Source organism: Chelon labrosus, assembly GCF_963514085.1.
Source record: "Chelon labrosus genome assembly, chromosome: 3".
Taxonomy (NCBI): domain Eukaryota; kingdom Metazoa; phylum Chordata; class Actinopteri; order Mugiliformes; family Mugilidae; genus Chelon; species Chelon labrosus.
The window spans coordinates 20,143,781-20,167,267 of NC_140339.1; the positions used below are offsets into that span (position 1 = coordinate 20,143,781).

Below are 23,487 nucleotides of genomic sequence, written 5' to 3' on the forward strand. Positions count from 1 at the left end.
CTTCCTGGTGTTTTTTGCATTCTTTAGCTTTCAGTTGATCGTACGTTTTCTCCCGCAAACCGGCCACCATTTGGTAAGTTTTTCGCCTAAAATTCTGATAAAACACGGGAAATGTGTCACTGTAAAGCTGGCGGCGGTTACGCGAGCGTTTATCTGTGTTACATATCGAGTTTGTTGAAAACTGTAGTTACACTTTTTCGAAAACGGGATCAGTTAGCTTGGTTAGCTAGCTGTCAGTGGAAAAAAACACAGACCTGCGGCTGTTAGCGAGCTCGGGAACGTTAGCTGGCGAGCTAGCCGTGTTAGCAGCTGAAAATGCTAACTCTGGTTCGCTGCAGGCGACGACCCCTATCTACCAATTAACTTTAAATCAATCCCGAAACACCGGAACACCCCCTGTACTTATATTGAATTGCTCCCATTTGTGAATTAAACTCAGACTCGTCGTGTGAATAGTACAGTTTTTGCCGCAGCGCTACCAAGTTACATAATGTCCATTTGTTTGTAAATACTAATTACGTTCTTTCGTTAAATCCGGGATCAGAGGCAGGGTTGCTAATTCTCAAAGGATTTCACATGTCATTAAGATCAGCACTGAGCACCTTCTCACCCATTCTCTGCCACCTGACTGTGTGATTCACCTGCATTGCAAGTGAATTCAATGTCAGCGGTGTGTCCTGTCAGCTGCAGTGTCAGTGCTACGAATTTGGAAATGCACTTTGTCAGCGAGCTCTTTGCATTTGGCACATCATTTGATCCCCTGTTACCTCCCGTTTGACTGCCAAGGATGGCTGAAAAACGTCCGATGCTGCCAAGTTATATACACCGAAGCCATTATATTCACCGGCATGCCATTAAGCAGTCACACCGACGTTTAATTACGTTGTCACCTTTAGAAATGAGTCACAACTGGGTTGTTTTTTTGGGTTTTTTTGTCTCTAGTGCTTTAAAATTAAGTGCAAGCCTTTCGTTTAGCCTTTCATGTGACTTGATCCTCCTTTCCCGCAACCATGATCTAATTATAGCATTTTTTTTCTGCGTAAAGTACCCAAACTTACAGAGTAATCATGTGTACCAAGAAGCACTCATTCTACTTGTACATGGGCATATATCTGTAACGCAAGTAGTGTTATCTCAGGCCATCCTCTTGAGACCAAATGCTCCAGTTAGCTCTGTTTCTCTGTGTAGTCAGACATTTTATCAGAGAGTTCAGTTTCTATGTACTATTAGTGAAATAAGCCTCTGGATGATTTCAGCTCCAAGGGGATGTCACTTATAATGGACACATTATTAAGGCTGCCTTGCTAAGAACAGTTCAGTGACTGATCACTGACTATATGGCTACGTGGCTATATTGACCACGAGAGCACAAGATTATATTCAGACACTGTTGTTTAACAGGAGAGAAAATAAAGTGATACTGATCAGTTGGGCAGCGTGTCTCTAAGGTGGGTGACTGCTCAACATCCTATACTGAAACACATGGTACACGCTGACCTAATTTCTCTGTCCTGACTTAAGATGCATACCATATGGCAGAATTAAGTTGTGTTATATTTTCTTTCTCGGTTTCAGTTTTGAGCTGTTTAGCGTTTGATTTAAACTTTTTTTTTCCCCCCCCTTTCAGGTGTGTGCTGCCCTTTCTTGGGAGAACAGTTCTTAGGCCAGCGATTTACCCCAGAAAAAACAGAGGGCTGTGTCTGTCATCAGTTTCCGGCGTGTGTTTGCGAGTCTGGTAACACCGAACAGGAAGACAGACGCAGAGGAAACTGCTGTGGCTTCTTCAACAGCCTTGGGATGACTGAGTTCTGGGTTTGTTTCAGCTGCTGCATTGCAGAGCAGCCACAGCCTGTGAGTATGAAAATTACACAAGAGGTTTTAAGTGGTTTTCCAGCAGTGTTCTCTGGTGTTGATGCACTATCCCGACCCAAACATCTTCCATATTTCACTATTTGGAATAAAAGTTTTAGACTTTAAAATGGTTTTAAAACATTGTGGTTATAACAGATAAAATTACTGATTTAAAAAAAAGCAGCGCACCCCACGTCAGAGAGACTCTCAAAGATTAAATAAAGTGGCAGGACCTCCAGCTGACAACAGTCCACTTCTGGCATGACAATTACATTCGATATGGTTTATTATTTTGATAGAGAACAATCAGTTGTTCCTTATTGTAGTCAGCCAGCCTGTCGACTAACTAATAAAATAAAACGAGTTATGAATGTCAACCTCTCTCTCAGTCTGAGTTCTAGAAGAGGGTTGAGTTGGTTATCTTTCAACTGTTTTTCTCCTCCATCCTTAGTGACTGCTTATGTTTTCTTCGGTTAGTCTGCTAGTGATCCTGAGGTCTAAAACACCTTCATGATGCTTATTTTCAGAAACGGCGGCGACGAATCGATCGCTCCATGATCGGGGAGCCAACAAACTTTGTTCACACCACACACGTAGGCTCGGGGGACATGGGCCTGGGACTGGCAACAGTAGGTTTTTGTCCTTTTTTCAGAATATTCAACCAGTAGAGCACAGCAGACATGTTACCAGTCTGTTCAATATTTACACCCTTTTATAGGTGGACCTTGTTCAAGCCCAGATGAAATCTAAAGGAGGTTACGTGCACGGAGGCTCTGAAGGTTCTCAGTTGTAACAAGGTAAGTGGAACTGATATTCAGCCACAGAAATTTCACTACCCTAAAGCCATTCTAATCCAGCTTAGACTAGTTGTATATACAAATATTTGTTTGTGACCTTAAAAAGGTCATGTTTGTGGGGAAAATTTTAACTTCCCACTGATTTTATAGATAAAACCAGGGTTTAGTTATACCAAAATATTCCTTTACAACGTTTAACAGCTCAACATTCTTCATTAAGGCTACTAAGCAACCTTAGTTTAAATTAGTGTTTTCATATATTTGGTCAAAGTGTGTACTTCCTCTGTATTTAAATAATAGACCAAAAACACAAACCGAAATATAGCCTGGGAAATTCTAGCCTTCAGCCTTCACGCTGAGAAAAAACCCACCCGTGTCAGGATTTTCACACTATATAATGAACACCCCAAGTAAAGGTTCCTGTCTTGACTACACCCACACTTTGTCAATGCAAATGATGACAAGTCATGCTTACAGACAACAGCAACAGTTTGTCTGGTGTGGCTTTAAGAGGAAACCAGAGACACACTGCACACCACGTGATTGTTGTCTACATAGTCATGTCTTTTAAGGGGAATTTTGTCCCTCCGTGAACTAATCAATGTCCTTCTTCCTCTTTATTGGTTTAGTTTTGCTTGTAATCTCCTTAGTTTTCCATTTGATTATGACTCAGTTGTCAGTAAAATGCGATGCTAATTAACCTTTTTGTTTTTAATTTGATACGTTGTTGTAGTTTAGCTGGTTAATCCTTAACCTTTTACCCGCCTTGTTTTAAAACTCCATGGTCACTTTATGTTTTTTTTTTTATTGTTTTAGATGCTGTCACTCTGTAGTTAAGGGATATCCTAGAACATTTCCAAGAAGTCCAATTAGAGAAAACTGCTCCGTGCAAAGGTCCAAAAAAATCATCCCATTGATCTTTGGTAATAATTAATTGCCATAAACTAACCAATTCATTAGGTACACCAGTGAAAATATTTACTACACCAATTCTCAGTTTCATGAAAGTTAAGGGGGTGGGGGCTGTGGTGGTAGAATGGATCCGTTTTCACAAGTGGCTTGTGAGTGTATATACTGAAGACACCATGTGGTGAAGCAGTGTATGTAGGCAACGACTGGCTTAAATTAAGTGCAATTTATTATTATTCCATTATAATTTTTGTTTATTACTATACCAACAGTTGTCACATTAAACTGGAATGATTGATTACTCTGAAGTACATTACTATGAGCTTTTACATAATGTATAAGAATGCAATTGAGTGTCAGTCCCCCAGTTTCCCTTGTTCAGAGAGAGAAGTGAGCTTTTTCTTGTCTACCAGGATTTGAGATTGTTGTTTATCTCACTTTGTGTGTGTGTGTGTGTGTGTGTGCATCTCACACACTCCAGTAGCAGGACTGATAGAATGTAAGCTACAGATCTGACTGGCTAATTAAATCACCTGAGACGACTTAAGATACATAAAGTAATTGGTGTGGGAGTATTCCTGGTTACTAACCAAGTGCAGTAAGAGTTAGAAAAGCTGCACAGGTTAAAATAGAAACACTCATTTGAAATAAATAAATAAGCAAATAAATATACCAGGGTGGGCCTCTGTCTTGGCAGTGACCTTGAACGCAGTCCACCAATAATTCACCTCAGCTAAATGCGGTTGGATGGATCCATCCTGACAGTATCAGACATTTAGAGGTAAAATAACAGGACCACATGTTCACATTGATTTCAACCAACATTTTATTTCAATCATCAGAATCAGAATACTTTATTAATCTTTCAAGGAGATTGTTTTGTTGCTGTTGGTCCCATAAAGTGACAGTTGCTAGTTGACAGAGCAAATACAATAAAAGTGGTACAAAAATATATAAAAAATAAAGTAAGATGCATTTAAAGTAAAAGAAACAATATTGCACAAGTATTCACAATATACAGAGGAAAAAGGTTGCAAATAAATTAACGGCATCAAGTGTTAAGAGTGTTAAGATTGACCAACACTCCGCGGGAGGAGTTACAAAGTTTGATGGCCACAGGCAGGAATGACCTCCTGTGGCGTTCTGTGGTGCATTTGGGTAGGATGAGTCTGTTACTAAAGGTACTCCTTAGACTGGCCAGTGTGTTGTGGAGTGTTAAGCCCAAATTATGCTTCCGCGTTGACACAGCGCGTCCGTGCGTACGGACCTATTACGGACCTATTGCGTCCTTGCGGACCCCCGTGCGTCCTACGCAAGGGCCAGACGCGCACCTCCCAAAAATCCTCGACGCGCGTCGAGGCGACGCAACAGCAACGCAGCAGCAACGCAGCGGCATTGGCTGTGATTGGTCCGCTAACTACATCCGCTGGAGACCGCTTTTCCGGTTTCCACTCATAAACATAATTGTCTCCTTTGTCGTGCCCTAATTTGCAAAAGAAGTATTTCTTCCTCTGCTTGAATAATTTGGAGCTCCAACGCCAGTCTCTCTGTCTCGGTGTCCATCGTACACTGTGACTACGGCAAAAGCCGGAAGGTAAATAACGAGGCGAGATAGTCACAAGAGTCTCGGTCGGTCGGTCACAAAAAATCATAGCGCCCTCTACCGGTGTGGCATGCATTTCGACACATAAACCCCACGCAGAACCATCACGGTCTCACGACTGCGTCCGAGCAACTGCGTGGCCATTGCGTGACCATTGCGTGATCACTACGCGGAAGCATAATCTAACCTTTACGGGGTGGATTGTGGGATTTGGGCTTGACACACACCCCTCCAGTCCACAGCATTTGAAATCCTAACATGTGTTCCACCTTGTCCCTCCACAGCTCTTCACAGTCTTGTGGAAACTGCTGTTGTTGATATGAGGAAGAATTTTCAAAAAAAGCAGTACTGTCTGTAATGGGCGCAGGACCAAAAGATGAAACTACTGCTTTTCCATGATGTTGTACATATTTTTATTTTCCATTCCTTTTTTTTTTTTTTTTTTTTAATGAAAGCACTGCTATCCATTTGCTGCCATACTGTTGCACTGTAAAGAGTAACTGTTCAGAGTAGATACAAGGGTTTAGAAAGCTCATAATCTCAGTCAGAAGTATGCTTGTGTGTATGCATGAGGAAAATATTTTCTAAAAATGTCTGCTGTTGTAGCCCATTTGGATGCCTGTATTTATTCTCTGATTTGTAAACGGACCTCATGGTGGCTGGGCCACGCTGGAGATTTGGAACATTCAGTTTCCTGCTTTATTCTCAGAGGTTTATCAAAGGACAGGTAAAGGTAGCAAGGCAAATATTATATGTTCATAGTTTCTATTCTGAGAAATACTCATGATTCAAAGTTGCTTTCAGGGTTTAAGATTGCTGTTTTGTCATAAACTTGAAATGGGTAGCGTACACTGGACCACACATTGTACACTCACACTTGCTTAGGAATTTTGCATTGATTTCAACTGTTTTTTTTATACTCATTTAGATTGAAACATATAGAATTTTAATAAACTATGAACTTCCTAATCTGCCTTCTGAAGTCATGTTTATTTGTTTTATTAGCACAATTTCAACGCTCAATGCTTAGTAGTTTTTAGAAGACTCATGTTTTTTTTCTCTTTTTGATGCTTGTATACCAACAGTAGACCAAGATTTAAACTTTGATGTAGCCTAATCACCACTGCAAACACTGCTACAATTGTGGGTTGGCAGAATTCTCGTGCCCACAGTTCACCTCTTATATGTCCATGTTGCTTTTTCTCTCCTGCACAATTGTATTTCCAGTTATTTTTTCAAAATGTGAGCAGACATGAGTTTGTTCCCCTGGAGTCCTTTGTTTGATGCTCCCAAATTGACATTCAGTCGAGTGCGACCCACTTTTGTAGCAATGTGTGATGAAGCTGCTGCAGTTTTAAATGACGATTTCATGTGAAGTATTAACTCACCTTCTGACCCTCTGTAGATGTTGTGTTTGTCACAGTTTATTCTTTTTCTTCAAGCACATATAGTTTTCCTCTCTAGGGGGAAAGCAAACAAATGCAGCTCTTATTGCCTGATGATGCTCTGTTGTATCAGACTGGAGCTAAATGTTTTTTCATCGACATGCACATTTCCATCCTTCAGTATTGTCACGTGTTGTCCAAATTTCTGAACCCGATGCATTGGATCTTATAACACAGGTGATTGATTGTCCTCCATGTACATCCTCTGATTGAAATTTTCAACAACAAAATGTGTTGAATGTAATACGTCAAGCATGTAGATTGATGTTAAGTGAGTGTTACTGTCAAACTATTTATGGTACAGGGAGAATGAAACATTTAGTGTCGGTACCAGGCAACATGAAACACCCCGAATGCATATAGTCACACTTGCAACATCATTCACAGCCTTAACTTTCCCAATATTCCCTGACGGATTTAATTGATCAGGTTAAAATGTTGCCACACAGATCTGTTCCTGTTTAAATGTCTGTGTAGTTATTCCTGTGTGAGGACAGATCCACGTATGTGTTGTTTTTTAGGTTTCCCTGCTCTGGGCTAAATGCTGTAGTGTTAGCAGTCACTCTGGGATTGCAGTATATTATCTGACCAGCAGGCTGTGCTAGTGGACTGGTTGAATGTTTCATTTTGGGATTCCTGTCATAGGACTTATTTTGTGATGAAACTGTAAATACATAAAAGTATAAAAGTGATGGATCCATGGTTTATATGTATTCAGATTCATACATATTTTGGTTACTTGTCTGTATAACATTACAGGGAAGCTAGTTTTGGCACAGTGTTTTTTTTTTGTTTTTTTTTGTTCCCTGCCTAAAATGTAGTTCCCACTTTAAAGGGAAATTCATCTGTCTTTTTCTGCATTTTTCAGAATAAAAAAAAATATAAATAAATGTTATCTGTTGATGTTTGAACAATTGTCTAGTTCATGTGTTTACGATGGTATTTTTTACTTTACTGAAAGTATTTTTACTTTTAGCCTAGTAAATGGTACAATGAAGTGCAATAACACTCAAGTTAAAGTCCTTAATTTAAAAAAAAAACAAAAAAACTTGGACCTAGTTTCAACTGGACGAGTTTTATCTACTGATTCTAAATCTCAAAGATTTTCATTCAAATAAATGTCTGTTAATTCAGTATCTATTGCTGAGTGGGATAACGTAATGGTGACTGGGCCTATGTATGCCCCACAGATGAAAGTATTATTATGAACTGAGTGCTGCATTACAAACACAGAGTGAAGCCTCCCTTTGCTCTTCTACTGCATATTTTCCCAACCCTTGGCATCTCTGTGCCAAGATTATAGAATAACGGGAACAATACACACTGACACATGCAGAGAAATGCAAAAGCTAAATTGTCATCAGATGATGGCCCACGGATGCAGTGTGTCAGGGACAAGGCAAAAGGACAACGGTGTAAAAAGAAGAATTATTTTTAATGTCTTGAACAAAATAACAATATAAAGTCATTCAAATAACTTAAACAACTAGGAAAAAATAAGCTATCAAAAATTTGGGCCCGAAATCAAAATGAGGCCAACTAAGCAATAAAGAACTAAGGCTTCAACCTAACACAACATAACTAAACCAGACCTATCCTCAAATGACACACATGGGGATTATATAGACGAAGACTAAACCTAGACAGAAACATGGGGAGCTTAACTGACAACAACAACAATAAACATTCAACAAACTTAAAGATACCTAAATATACCCAACCATCAAAAGCAACTATATACCGAAAAATAATTATCTTTACAGGAAACAAAATCAAAAAAAACAAACAAAGATTTCTCTTAGAATTTCAAATCAAGTCCCCCCTGTTCCACTCTCCCTCCTGGCTCCTTCCACTTCCTGTGGGCTGTCCTTAAAAGGCCCTCTTGACCAGGTCTCCAGCCTTTTGCCCGTGGAGCTCGGAGAAACAAAAAGGTAAGTATTAATTGCAACTTAAAACCCATGTGACAGAATGTTAACTAAATTGTGTGCACCCAAATTAGACAACAAACTGTCAAAATGAATAAAGTGTGTGGTATGAACATAAAAGACTATGTGTAATGTCATTATTTGATGAAATGTCTGAGTGTAAAAAGTGTAAAAGTATAAAAGAAATACTAACACTAGCGTGCAGCAGCTGATGCAGCCGCCACACAGTGATTGCTGCAAAGTGAACAATTCCTTTTGCTGCAGTACCACTTTAAAAACATCAAATTTAGTAGTAGACTATAAATGTTACTATGTATTTACAACTATAATTATTGATATTGGTTTAATTATATCAAGATTTGTTTGTTGGTGCCTTAGCAGGAAAACACACAACACTTAAGGCCTTACTGTTGTGAATAACACTGTGGCTCTTCGAAGGAACAGAGCCATGATTGGTGATATTCGTACTTGTGCTTCCTCTGCTATGGCATGTCAAAATGTCTGCCATGTATGAGGCTTGTAAACTACAAGCACAAGTATTTATTTACCTGTCAGTTAAGTAGTCTTCAAGCAGTTATAATCATTACAAGACTGTCAATTTTGCTAAGCAGAGACAACAGCGTCCCGTGTGGCCACAAGTGGCAACTACAGTTTCGGTTTTAATTCTGTTGGGCTGTGCAGAATACTAAAACACAGCCTACATAAACCCAGCACGATCTGTGTGCTTCAGCTAAATAAAACCTGCTCATTTAAATAAGATTAGTTTACTTGTTGTATTGATTTAATTCACTGGGATACTGAGTCCCAGCCGCAACTGCAATAACAGTAAAATGTGATTCTAACATCATACTGCCTCTTCAACACAGTTCATCAATACACTGTATGGTACAAATCTATTCACCAGTTGAGTAAATCAGATGCTACGTCTTCCTACCAAGACATCATGGAAGATGCTTAAGGATTAAAAAAACTGTCGGACTTTAACACACTGAAACATATTAATTCATTTTTCATTTTAATATATACACTGAATGTAAAGACTCCGAACAAACTCAAGTACATTGGTCGCTTTTGCATTTTGTAAATGCAGGATCATTTTTTTTAAAATACAAACACAAAATAGGTTGTATAGTGTCACACAATATTAACCACACTATATGTTGCTACCATAAGTACAAAACTCATCACAAAAACAAATATTACAAACTGTTCAAAATTAAAGAACAAAAACAGAAGAGTCATACACACACATATATACAAATTTAAGCTTAAATCAGCTTCCTGTAAATTAAGGCCAAGATTGGGAGTTTTGTTTAAATTCCCTGCCTCTTTGTTCAGCACTTCATTTACTGTGTATCGGATAAACATCCAGTCGCGCTCAAAGAAACAGGAGAACAATAACTGAAGCGAAATGAGATGTGTTTCCTCTGTAAGCTATGTTGTGAGCTTGGTGTCATTTCAGTGAGTTTGAGGCACTGAACCGCAGTGAACACAAGTGATGATGACAGAGGAAAAGCTTGGCTTGGAACTGGATCTTTATCTCAGCATGCTCAGCAGAGAGGGCGACCGACCGGCTGACTGACAGAGCAATATTCTCTGTCCTCTCGTCTTCTCCTGTTACTCTCTCAGTGGTCAGCTCAGCAGAAAGACAGGAGGAAAACTGTTATAGTTAAAGAAAGGAAGCCTGGATAAAAAACAGCTTTTAATCAAATATGTGGTAACCACAAAAAGAAGGAGGTCGCGTCGTTGGTTCACGGCTATTACATCAGTGTTTGCTGATGTGCGGGCCAGTCAGAGAGTTCCTTGAAGTGGTTGGGACCAAACAAATCACCGTAGTTCTCTGTGTGCAGAGGGTAGGGGTTGTCATCACCAGCATCTGAGGAGATTAAAACAACACGTAAACACAAATGCAAAGATAGAAACAAATGCGAGCTTGTGGCTATTATCTAAACTGTTACTACATTTCAGTTAATGTGCTTTTATGAAGAATGTATCTATAGTAAATCCAGTGCCCAAGCTGGCATGACTGTGTTTCTCTTCATAATACTGTAAGGTCTTGACTTTACTATGTAACATGGCCCCAGATGACTTTTGGTGCTTCATGATTTGAACTACATTAAATTTGTAGGTGTACTTTTACTAATGCTTTATAGTCTTCCTCACACTATGCACACATCTCCCACTTCAAATCAACACAGTGAGATACAGCTTTTTACTTTTCATGTCTTCATTTTTCTTTCTAAATAATTAAACGGAAGACATCCAGTGCTTTAAAAAGTAAATGAAATTTAAATGTGACATAAATGTTCCATGTCTCATTAAAATGATGTGAAATGGTTGACTGCGTTTTATGCTTGTTTCTATGATTGTGTTGTTTTGTTTGTTTTTTAAATGGAAACTGGCCATCCTTGTCGAAATTAAAAATAATATGTTCATCTATTAAAAATAAAAGATGTTTCATTGTGTGATTTGTTCTAAATTTAAATCTCATATTTTTGCATGAGCACATAATAGCCCAGAACAATAAAAAAAAAAAACAAGTGTTTTAATTAACTTTCTTAATTATTTGATACGATTTTTTTTTATCTGTGAGGCCAAACGGACTTTACTGAAAACATTAAGGAGTCAAGGGTTGTCCACACACGGGAAGATGCAAACAAACTTGACGTCGTACAGTGCCAGTGGTCCCACAGAGAGTGTGTTCTCCATCTCTGCTCTGCTGTCTGGCTCCAGAGATCAGTGTTGCTTAAGTGGTCCATCAGCTAAGGGAGAAAAATCACTTAGTTAGTCAAACAGACATCACGAGAACCACGGACAGAACCCAAACAGGATGTTTGCAATTGATAAATATGATTCAGTCTCATTAGATAATTTTAAGAGGGACAGTTGTTCTAGTCTCTACACAGTGTTTGCCATAAAACCTAAATTTATTGCATTTGGTCAGTCAGAAGGTTACAGATGTCGCACCTTAAAGACGGCGTCATTCTGTTCCTGGTCTTCTGCTTTGGCCTCCCACATCCCTGCACAACAACAACAATAGCTGTGATCCTTCTGAGGCTGCAGAGGCAGTGACTTTTATCATACCAACACCCAGAAAGGCAACAGTGCACTTTATCAGAAACTCATCTCACCGTGCGTTTGAGTGCTGTCAAACGTGTCTTCCACACCAGTCTCCACCTTCTGTGTTGGGTCAGAAATGGGTCTTGTTGTGGTGTGCTGCCAAGCGTGCGTTGCGTATGAATCAATACGTGTACATGCTCCCGAACTGCTCTGTTTTTCCCGGGGTCGGCTCAATAACCGAAGCCCTGGGAGAGAGGAAAGAAAAAAGAAAAAAAGTGAGGGCTGTCACCTGAGGTCTGCCTGTTCACACCTGAAGTAGCGACCACATTTGTGTGGTCTTTTTTACCTCTCTTGCGTCTGTGTGTTTGTGAGCTGGGCAGCATCCTGTAGACTCTGTAGGCATTACTGCCTCGCTTTCTGCTGTGCTCCCGCAGCTCACAGATGTCAGGCAGGGAATTCAAGGCACAGCGGAAATTTGCCTTCCATGTCTTGGGATCTGGCTTGTCTTTGCCTGGATGGTACCGTCCTGAAGTAAACGGACATAGAGACGAACAGTACTGTGAGCAGTTTATGTTATCGGGACCAGGTTTACTATGTGGTAATTTAGCTAAAGGCAAAATGGTTTAATTAAGTACTCGTAAGCCAAAAAAACATTGTGTGCGGTAGACACAGACAGAACAAGTTTTTGGCAGTTGTTGCTATGCCAGTTTGTTTGCGATCCAGGCAGCTGGGAAAAAAATTTAAACTGAAAATAATTGTAAAGTTTATTTTTATTGGCTGTAAGTTCAATAACAAAATTGACATCAGGCTTAAAAGGCCTGATACGGTCATTGTTGCACCTGTAATCACAACAACAACAACGAACAATGAACGCTACTTTGGAGTTTACGTGGACATCGTTTCACCATGGCGACAAGCGAAAACACTGGGGATCAACAAGAAACAAGGGATTTAAGGGATTAAATTATTAAACTACGGTTCGGCCTTGTGTGTTTCTTGTAGTTGTCGCCATTCTGGCTCCCTCTCATAGAAGATCAGAGAAACTAGGACTCTTCTGGAAAGTAGCAACACACCTGTAACAGCCTGAACGTTTTAATTGCTCTCACGGCGCTTAAATACCAAGCATATCATGTACACATCTCAGTCAGTACAATACTGAATGAAAATACATTGCATGCATGCTAAAGCATGACTCATACTCAAAGCAGGAAATGAACAACATAAAATAAGAGCTAGAAAGTGTGAGATATATGATAGAGGTTCACAATAACGATGAGGCTGGCTCTTTCGGCGAGTGAGTTAATCTTCATGGTCTCCTTTGCAGCAGAAATAAACAAGTTTACAGCCTGCTACAGAAAGGGGTTCTGGTCTCTATAGCAAAGAGCGTGACCACTTTGAGTGACAGCAATCTGTCTATAGATAACCCAAGAACCTCAGCTTCATTCACACTCCACAACTTTTGGAAAAACCAGGAGTTAGATGGAGTCAGCTGTAGCCAGGTCGGCAACGGTGTAAACCACCACACTGAACTTCAACACTGCTCTTCACAAAGACTAGGGGTGACCTCATGGGGGATTTGTCAGTGTTTATTGGAAGTAATTCACCTCCGCCTTTAAGTTATCCTCTAAAACTTTCTACCCAAACCACTGCCTTTAATGTCCGCGGAACGAGGCATACAATCACATCAGAGCGATACACAGCCTTGCTGATGTTAATTCAATACGTTCACCTTGAAATGTCACAGTGACTGTGACGCTACCATTATCTATCACCAGCTGGCAGACCATCCATCATCAAGCCTGCTGTCAAATGACTTCATCCGCTGTGTGGAGTCCTTTCTCAAATTCAGCACCACACTGAGATCGGGCTCTCATGAAATCACTGGAGCTTTAAGATCCACTATGGATCATTTACAGCGGACAAGGGCTAACAAGACCTAAAGGAGCACACAGGCTTTACACATGCTGCTGCCTCTCACACTCATTAATAACTAAAGCTTTTGTTCTCTGCACTTGTGCTTTTTATGGTTTTCTTTTAATAAATGTTTTTTTATACACATTTTTAGAGCAATCTACACAACTTCTGTTTTTACTTTTGTTAAACTTACTTTACTGCTTTGTATGTCGCTGAATAGATTTATTTATTTTTTTTCCGGATCTTGTGAAAGGAATTGATGTTGTACTTTGACAGCAACATGATCACCCTGCGCATCCACGGCAAGTGAACTGGAGCTTTCCCATGATGTGATGCATCTAAAGTCACAAATCATGAATTTCCCAAGACGGAAATATATACTGAGATGTACAGGTTTGCGCACGCACACATGCTCGCGCGTGCATGCTGGAACTTAACTGAAGTAGTGACTCAGAGTAAAGACATCAGGTCATCAGACTGTGAAACATCATGTATGTTACACAACGTAAAAGTTTAGTCTGCGAGAAAGGAAAAACAAATCACCCAGTGTTATTTGTTTGATGATTATAAGATGGTGACTATTTAACAGACATAGATTACAGTTAAAAAAAAAAACTGCATGAGAAGATGCAGGATCTTTTGTACTTCACTTTTCAGTCCGTGTGGAGACTTGCACGGATTGGACTGACATCCCTTAAATCTTTAGATAAATAGATTTTTTATCTACCCCAAGGGAAAAGAGACGGTTGGTGACCACTACCCAGATGCTTTAGGTTAAGCCTTGTATTATTTGAGATGTCTGTGCAGCTCTCCATACTTAGCTGGAAAATTACTTTAGGAATGCGGTAGATCTAGAAAGACAACACTACAGCCATGCCAGCTCTTCACTGGAAAAATCTTCCACCGTGGATGAAACCGGTCTTCTAGTAAACCTCCCTGGAGTGATTAAATTATCTAAATACAAAGCCATATTCCTGTTAGGTAAAAGGAAAACACAAGAACTGTGCAACAGCAGAAGGGGCACAAGACTTAAAGTTTCAGATAGATTTCAGGTTTAGAAACTTGATATTTGTTCCTGAATGTATGTAACCTCAAGAAATGATACCCTTTACTGAAGCGCATTCGTTTTGACTACTTACTTTCAATGAAGTAACCAAGACACTTCATCATACAGGGCCAAACTATAATTTGGTATTACTATCACTACTATCATAAGCATTATTGTAATTGAAGTGCATTCTGTGGCTCTGACTCCAGCAGTGCATTCTGTAAGGCGAATGTAAGAATGTCACATAACATCAGAAGGAGGAAATAAAAGCAGTCAGTGCAACAGATGGGTAAACCGGTTGTTTCCTTGAAGACATTTCTTCAGTCCTAGAGCTCTTTAGAACTGAAGAAGCCACTTAAATGAGTGGTGGAACATTTTCAATGCAACCGACACATCTAAAACGTCATGTCTCAAATCCAGCTGATTTTGTTTTAGCTTCATTTTAGATATATCGTGATCTGCAATGTATATTTTAAGTAACCGATTATTTAGAAAGTCCTTTGCAGCGTGTTTCTTGATGACAAGCACTTAGGTCCAATAAAGCTGCTCCATCTACTACAAGTGCTGCAGGAGTCTTGATCTTCCTAGTTTCTTTTCCTCCTCCATGCACCTTGGTAGCACATGAGCTTGCACCTGTGGTGTAATATTTTCCTGCCTGAGAATCTTCACAGTGCACATGTGTATTTGTGGGTCTTACCAGTGTGCATGGCCCAACTCCTGAAGAGCGTAGCATCTCGGTCAATACTCCAGCCGTGACGAGCAGCGTGTTTCCATGGAATCTGGAAGATTCGTGCTGACTGTAGAATAAAATACAATAAATTAGAATTAGTTACATTGTTGTTAAAGGTGTTTCATGAGTTAATCTGTATGCTGCCCATTACTACAAAATCATTTTGAACACATGTGTGTATCTCAGTGTGTGTGTGTGGGTATTAGTGGGGGATGAGGGTGAGACAGAGGGGTCTACCTGGTCCAGCCAGCTGACTCCTGGATACTTCCCAGACTGAATCTGTTCTTCCAGCCACGGCCTTAGCCTCAGCCGGCCTGGTTGTTGCATGCTGCGGTGGGAGCTTCAGGTGTGCGGAAAGGTGGTCAGCAGCACGAGCGTCAGCAGCCACACAGGAGTTTCAGCGATAACAGAAAATTTCTTAGGAGCTCAGATTAAATCAGAGGTCGCACTGGGACACCCTTCCTACTCAGCTGCGTTCTTCCAATCAAAACCCACACAGTTAAGACAATCCCTCTCTTCCTCCAATAACCTCGCAGCCTAAGTGGCTCTTCAGGTTACAGGAAATACTGTATGTATCGAGCGAGGCTTAGGTGGAGTATGAAGGAGTGCCTGTATGAGGGATTGTACAGAGTTTTACTGATTTCCTAGGTTTCCACAAGCTGAGTATGCACATATCTTTGGATTCACCTCTGTTAGTTCTCATTTTACACAGTTATGTTATCGTATCCGTATGCGTGTTGCGCTTATTTTGGCATGCATGTGTCACCTGATGGTTGAAAATCAGTGCCAAAATATTTTTGTCATGTGACCTTTCATGTGGGTGTTTGTGTTGAGACCAGCAGATGGAAGCAGAGCTAATACAGTACGTGACATTACAAAATACACTGTATGTTACAACAATGCCTTTGCTTTTTAGATTATATGAAAAAAAACAAAAACATGATTTTAAATTAGTTAAAACTGTTTAATCCAGATCCTTATACAGAAAAGATAGATTATCAGAGCACAGGAAATTACTAGTCATTGTATAGCATAGTATTTGTACATAACCATATTATGTCAATTATTAATTACATTTAATTATATTGAAAATATATACATACTATAGCATTATGTCCTGTCCACGGAAACCAAGCCAGTTTAAGGCAGTTTGTTGGTATCAGTAAGAAAACGGAAATAAACTGGATAATGGACAGGCCACAGTACAAACAACTATTATTTCTTTTATAATACTTTTATAATAGCGTATGTATTATTGATCGCCATAATTTCTTTTTATTGTCACCGCTGAAGAAGTTCCTTGCAGTCACAAATGTTTACTGCCAAGCCCAGTGACGTGTTTCTGTGAAAATGGCTCAGCAGTTCCAGAGAAGTGCAATGAGGAAGTCGTTTCACAACTCTGCATGACGGACGGCTGTTGTGGCTTGTTTCACTTACGGAATTCTGTCTTTTTTTGTCTTTAAAAGGTTTGGCAACGATGACTTAACTGGCTACATGGGCTATTCTCGGAGAGCTTAGAAAGCTTTAGATGGCTCTCCAGTTTTTGTCTGTTATACTTATAACTCTTATGTGTATATTTAAGAGAGATTTTGTACACTACTGTGCTCTCTGGGATTACACATTTAGGGAATGCAGTTTCCATCTGCTATGCAAAATAAAAATGTGAAATACATAGACTTTATTATCACATTATGGTATCTAGATACATGAGCATATAACATTACATCTCAAACTAGGTGCATTTACTGATATTTTACATGAATCTCCTTAAAGTGCAAACTTAATGAAATGAAATTCTTTGACTCAAACCAAAAATAATGCAAACAAAAAAATATATACTGTACATCCAAACTTATAGTCATTTCAAAGTCGAGCAAAGAAAACTCAAAGTCCAGTAATTCTGTTCTGCCGCCGATTCAAGGTTCAGGAATGAACTGAAACCCGAAGCGTCGTCACTGAACTACACGCTGTGATAGTCGCTGACCACGGTGATTGGGGAAAGTTCAGCAGACATGAACATTGAAGGTGTAATCATTGGACCCAAGACACTTGGAGGGATCTTGATGAGTGATTCATCCTGATACTTGTCCAAGCGCTCCCCTTGCTCTCCACTTTTCTCTTCTGAAAACGAAACATCAGGCTGCCGCACTAGACTCTGAAATGACTGATAGTCGTTATCCACCACCAAAGAGCCATGGCTGGGATTTTGGTCACACAGACTGGCCTCTTCACTTTTGACATTTAGGTTAGGGCCATCACTGTCCACTTCCTCCGAGCCCTCACACCCAGCCTCAGTTCTGGACACAAGATCGCAACGGTCCGCTGTGTTGATGTCACTGGAGCTGGAGGACAAGCTGGAGTCTTCAGCATAAGAAAACCTCCCAGATTCAGCGTTGCATTGCCGATATGAATCCTCTATCACCATAACAGATGAATCCACAGATGATAAAATCAGATTTTTTTGCAAAAGGGACAGATCAGTTGGTACCTGCTGGATAGGACAGGTCACAGTGTTGCTCTCACTGGGATGGTATGTGGATTCTCTGGGGATGAGGAGGGAATAGGTTTTATTGTCAAAGCCAGATGATCCAGAACTCATATCGTGCACTTTGACACCATCGTCACTGTTGAATTCTGTGAAGGGATTGATGGTCAAGACTGGCATTTGGCCGATATTGGGCAGAGCTTTATGAAGGGCCTCTTGAACGGCATGAAGGGAAAACTCGACAGGTTCCGTGTTAGCATAACTGAGACCCGAGGATCCCGTGCTGATTCCACTGCTTTGCTGCAGGCTCCCGCTGCTAGTGTCAATTAGCAACTGCTTCAACCTGAATACATAGAAATCGTTACTTGAATTGCCACAAAAATGACATATAAATCTATAAGGAGACATGTTTTATGCTGATGTATCTACGCAGCCATACTAACCCTTTATTGGAGTCATCTAGAGAATTGCAATCATCTCTAATGGTGACACTGACAGGGGAGATGATCGGTGCCGAAGGCTTCAAAAGCTGAAACAAGAAGATCCCAAACCATCACACTTCAGTTAAGAGAAAGTCATTTTAAAATGGCGCTGTCATGTTACTGAAAGCAGCCAGAGTAATAATCTTCCTGCTCCTGTGATTACCACAACAGCATGTGGTGTTAGACTGCGGCAAACTCCGGTTTAGCAACTACTTCGTCAATAGAGGAACTTGTTCATCTGTTCACAGTACAGCCAAACAAACTCATGTCGTTTGATTTCACGTTGCTACATAATGATATGGCTGTATAACGTGTATGCGGCCGAACAACAATGAAAGCCTACAGTATGCAGAGACAAAACATGAACCCACTGAATCGCAACTGGTGAAATACTGACGACCAGAAACATTAGGATTTCAAGAAAATACGAAGGGTAAGAACTTTATGTATAACCACGTTGAATAAACATGAAATAAATTAAGCTTAAAGAGGCCATATTTATCTTAGGGGTCTACTAGAATAGGTTCAAAATCACATTATTTGTACCATAGTGTAACATTGTTGTGACATCTTGTTTCACCCTCTGTTTGAAAGGCTCCATTTTAGCTCCTGTCTCTTTAAATAACCCTTCCCAAAAAGCCCACTTTTGTCTGACTGGTCCTGTGGCACACGCTGTGGTTGCTTAGAGCCTACATTATGCAAATGCAGTGACAAAGACCCCACGAGTAACACAACAATAGGTCTGGCTGCATGCAAAGTGTCTCAGGAAGTTCAGAAGTCGTGTTTTCTCTTGAGTGGCATTTGGGTTTTGTGACTTCGTAAACCTTTTCCATCGACAAGAAAGATATATAACAGCCTCAAAGACCATATGAGGGCCCCTTCAAATTATTTTTCAAATTTTTGAATCGCTACGTGTCTTACCTCTGGCTTGCCTGGATGCATGTTAAGAAGTTTTGGATTTAGGTCTTTGACAACTGTGTCCCACCACTTTGTTTTGCACCTGAAACCAAATGTACAAATTATCAACAAAGCAACACACACGATACATGAACACAATTCAGGTGTGGCAATACTAATCATACAATGCACTGACATAGCGCAGAGTGACACAGCAAGAAGACTTACTTTACATAAGAGCCATATATAACACCGGTGAGGACGATAGCAGTAATACTGAGGCCGATGATTATAGCCGGGAATACGGGAACAGGAGAGGGAGCTGTGAATTAACATGTACAGAAAAATCACACTGCTTGTTCAAAGAGCAGAAAGTACAGACACGAATGTATAAATTTAGGAATCTAGGACCGCAAACAAGCTTGTGTTACATGTAACAATGACACTTTGTATTACTTCTCAACGCTGTATACTACATCAGCAGCTCGTCTTCCTTAAAAATATGTTTTTTACTTTGTTACTTTACATTAGATACGTATGGATCTTACCAGGACTTCTACATTTTACAGGATTTACACTAACTTATGGAATACGCTTGGATGATTGTTAACGTGTTCAGAAATGTAGAATTTACTGCATTACAAAGCAACAAAAAGACTGTAAAGACTTACAGGTTGTAAATTCCAACTCGTTGCTGCTGTTACTGAACTTTCCACTAATTCTTGCGCGGGTTCTCACGCTGACCAGATACGTTGTGCTCGGCTCCAGTTGTTGACCGTTTATTGAGTGGAAATTCAGTCCATCAACAAAAGCCGGATTTACACGTTTAGACACCTGCATGGCAAAAAAAGAGTGATGAAAAGGAGGGTTTGCTAAACAAAGATCATTTGTCCTGGAGATGTAGACATGATCATGTCAGAGTAAACTGTTATACAGTGCCTGTAACATTGCTCCTACCTTTTTTGTGTCTCCCTTTTTATAGAAAGTCACCTCAGTCAGGGTTTCACCGATGTAACGGTCGATGTTTGACCTCCACTTAACTTCATAATTCCCCTTGGATTCATTGACTGAGACAATAGTTGGAGTTTTGGGCTTTACTGTATAGAAACAAGACAAGTTAAAAATGAGTGCTTCCTGACCTCTGATCAGTCTGTTTCTGGCTGCTGCAGATCTGTGGACTTTCATTAAAGTGAAATCAACATACCGGTGTCTGAGACGCTGATTTCTTTTGTCCCGAAGCTTTTCCCATCTCTCCAGACTGTTGCTGTATGAGTCTCCCGAGGGACAAGTGTCATTGTGAGGGTGCAACAACACCGTCCAGTGTCACACTGCTGTAAAATGCAGCTCACAGCACTGTGGAGTACGACAGACATGAACCTTACAACATGTTCTGAATATTTTCACTACATCTACCTCTTATTCTTATGTGGATGCAGCTCCTTTTATTGAAAACCTACCCATACCCCTGATTACTCTGGATGGTCAAGTTGTAGTCAGTAGTACAGTTCTGTGCTTCTAGCTGGCAAAACATCAGACTCTCCAAGTCGTTGGTACAGTCAAGATTTAGGCCTGTTTCATTGTGGACTCCTGCACGAAACACAAATGAGTACCGACCTCTGGCATACACACATTATTTAGGGTTTGTCTCTATGTGTTAATAGTACGCACCAGCGAGAGCCACCGCAGTCACAACATGTCCCAAAAAAAGCAGGAGAAGAGACATCCTGTCGAGAACTCGCCTGAAAAGTAAAAACAAGATGAGGTGGTTTCTTTAATGCAGCAAATCTGACGACACAAGTAAAAAAAGAAACCTTACCACTAGTCTAGATTACCTGCTTCACTCCACGACGAGACGATTTATTCCACTTATTCCTTCGAAAACAGCGGTGTGCACTGCGGGGACGTGAGCGCAGACTCACTGTTTATGCCTCTTCCTGATATGGAAAGCTGTTGCTGGAAATGTTGCGCCACTGTTTCGGTGGAACAGATATCCACTCCCATTTCGTGCGTCAGCCGACAGCAGACGTCTGAGGAAAACTGTGGATACACAACTGGAGTGCCCGGATAAAATAAAGACTACGCGAGGATGGATAGTTTTAGATGGACGTGTATGGCAATGGATTGAAAGTGGAGAAGGAAATTAATATTTAAATGCACATTCATTTAAATGAAGGATTAACAGGGACTGACAGCTTCTCAGCTTGAAGCCCTATATCACGTCATGTTGTTATCTTAAATTTGATGCAAAAACACCATCAAATGTTGTTTTCTTATTATTATTATTTCCAATATGAAGTGGATTAAGATTGTAGATACACTCTCTGTTGACCCACCGTGCAGTTTGAACAGACTAATTTTAACTGAAAAGTTCCTGACCGGATGTAAACTTTAGTAGGCTACCGTGTCATGTTTTGTGTGACTAACACAAAACTGTTCACGACAGAACACAACCTTACAGTAAATAACACTTCACACTCAGCACCTGTTTTAAACACTGAGACCCTGAAAGAGACGAGAAAGAGTCGAGGGAATTCTCTATTGTTAAGACCGATGTGGTTATTGTTTTCTCCTGGTCGCAGAAAGGATCACGGCTCCTCCCAGGATGGTTTCACTTTTCCTTCCATTACTCCCCAGCCCCACAGAGGAAGACTTATTATTGCCAAGGTTGAGGACATGTGGCTCCATGATTATAAGTATCTCTCTGACACAGTGAATGCTGGATGTCTGGAAGTCTTTGCAGAAGCAGGGTGGATCAGGAAGACAACAAAGATTCTTCTGTTGTGTTGAAAAGAGGACGTGAGATGTGATGGCTCCACCAAAACCATAACAAGGATTTAAAATAAAATAAAATAAAAAAGACAAATGCTTGCACGGTTGTTTACATAGATGTTTCATTTTCTGTGAACAACAAGTTAACAAAGTGCATTTAGTGATTGCGACCATATTCATATGTGACCACCAGGTGGAAGCAGAGGTGCAGCAAAGCGGCACATGAGCGGCCTCACGTCGCCACGTTTTCTTTACTGCTGCAGTTCATAAGAAGAAATTAGAAACTGACTGAACATCTTCCGGTTAAAATGAAGAAGTTTTCTAATGCAGAAGAGGTTCATGTCAGAGCAAAAGATATTTATGTTGCAAGTGCGGTTGAGCTGACTTGTGGTCTGTTGTGCACATTTTTCTCAGGTAAAAGATGATTTAATCATGCACTGTACGCAATACTGAATATAGCTGTGTGTTCCAATAATGTAAAATAGATTTGTTACGAACACTTCACATCCTAAAACTTATGCTTATTGTTTATTTCAAATATAAGTAGATTTAGTTGTCATTCTTATTTTAGCTGTAAGCAACACTACATGTGCTGTTATATCAAGCCATGCATATCATTTGTCCCAATGACATGACCAGAGGTTCCACAGAAAAATAATGGTGAATGAAGCTTTATTATTGATGCTCAAAGTATTTCAAACTGATGCACTGGACTCAGCAGAACTCTGTGTACCCACGTTCTAAGTCACGGTTACAAGGAAGACTAATCCACAAACGCATTCGCAAATCATGACACGTCTTGACTTATTGTGAAAATGAAGTTCTTCTAGAGAGGAGTTCAACATCAGGAAGCAATATTGCAACAGAAAACCAGCAGCTCCGTGTGAAAGCTGATGGTTAAGCTGATGCTTGAGTAATTTCTTTGTCGCAAATAATGTCACACAAGCCAGAGATCACATCAGTCATTTATCACTCGAGCAGCTTAGTGCTAAAGTGCTAAAGTGCTAAAGGCCTGACATGTTAAAGAAATATAAGACTGTGTCAGCTGGTCATAAGGCATTATTGTGTGAAAACCTGTTTAACACAGAGGAATTACACATTTTTCTTGAGTCGTTGCAGGGGTTTTTTGTCATATAGGGGGGCCTCTTCACTTTTGCCGTCACTGACCATTCCATCAGAGCTCTCACACCGAACCTCAACTCTTGACACAAGATCACAGAAGGCCACTGGAAATGGGGGGACAAACTGGAGTCTTCTGCTGATACGGCTCTTCTGTTGGCACAAGACACAAAACAAGGAGATTATTTGCAACGATAATAAGGGAAAATGTTGTCTATTGTTGTCTACTGCCATTATTGCAGGTAAGTTGTGAATTAACATGTACAGAAAATCACACTGCTTGTTCAAATGCAGACACAAATTTATAAATTTAGGAATTTAGGTTCACAAACAAGCTTTGGTTACATGTAACAATAAAAATGTTTTTTACTTTTTCTATTATCACATTAGATGTGTATACATCTTACCACATTTTATAGAATACGCTTGGATGATTCTTAACGTGTTCAGAAA

The 23,487-nt window shown here is 40.1% G+C and overlaps 3 protein-coding genes across 5 annotated transcripts; 1 reads left to right on the plus strand and 2 right to left on the minus strand.

The window, feature by feature from the left end:
* The first annotated feature begins 17 nt into the window (after positions 1–17).
* Positions 18–6,134, plus strand: cdc42se2 (CDC42 small effector 2). The gene is made up of 5 exons (XM_084575033.1): positions 18–73; positions 1,628–1,851; positions 2,379–2,480; positions 2,570–2,648; positions 5,445–6,134. The coding sequence occupies exons 2-4, from the start codon at positions 1,798–1,800 to the stop codon at positions 2,642–2,644; spliced, it is 231 nt and encodes a 76-aa protein (XP_084431159.1). The 5' UTR covers positions 18–73; positions 1,628–1,797; the 3' UTR covers positions 2,645–2,648; positions 5,445–6,134.
* A 4,085-nt stretch (positions 6,135–10,219) lies between these two features.
* LOC311510067 (interferon regulatory factor 1-like) lies at positions 10,220–16,067 on the minus strand. The gene is made up of 7 exons (XM_084574998.1): positions 15,520–16,067; positions 15,250–15,349; positions 11,937–12,116; positions 11,662–11,835; positions 11,498–11,550; positions 11,205–11,292; positions 10,220–10,406 (listed from the first exon to the last, which is right to left on the minus strand). The coding sequence occupies exons 1-7, from the start codon at positions 15,607–15,609 to the stop codon at positions 10,291–10,293; spliced, it is 801 nt and encodes a 266-aa protein (XP_084431124.1). The 5' UTR covers positions 15,610–16,067; the 3' UTR covers positions 10,220–10,290.
* Positions 16,068–16,257: 190 nt separating this feature from the next.
* Positions 16,258–21,342, minus strand: LOC311485385 (uncharacterized protein). Of its 3 annotated transcripts, none has more exons than XM_084540751.1 (10): positions 20,979–21,342; positions 20,815–20,885; positions 20,610–20,733; positions 20,351–20,499; positions 20,104–20,243; positions 19,818–19,980; positions 19,375–19,468; positions 19,171–19,249; positions 18,211–18,296; positions 16,258–18,110 (listed from the first exon to the last, which is right to left on the minus strand). In XM_084540751.1, the coding sequence occupies exons 2-10, from the start codon at positions 20,867–20,869 to the stop codon at positions 17,243–17,245; spliced, it is 1,758 nt and encodes a 585-aa protein (XP_084396877.1). In that variant the 5' UTR covers positions 20,870–20,885; positions 20,979–21,342; the 3' UTR covers positions 16,258–17,242. The 3 variants fall into 3 exon arrangements, with proteins under 3 accessions (XP_084396877.1, XP_084396875.1, XP_084396876.1); XM_084540749.1 differs by having other exon boundaries at positions 20,604–20,733; positions 20,979–21,341; XM_084540750.1 differs by having other exon boundaries at positions 20,604–20,733; positions 20,963–21,341.
* Positions 21,343–23,487: the final 2,145 nt, after the last annotated feature.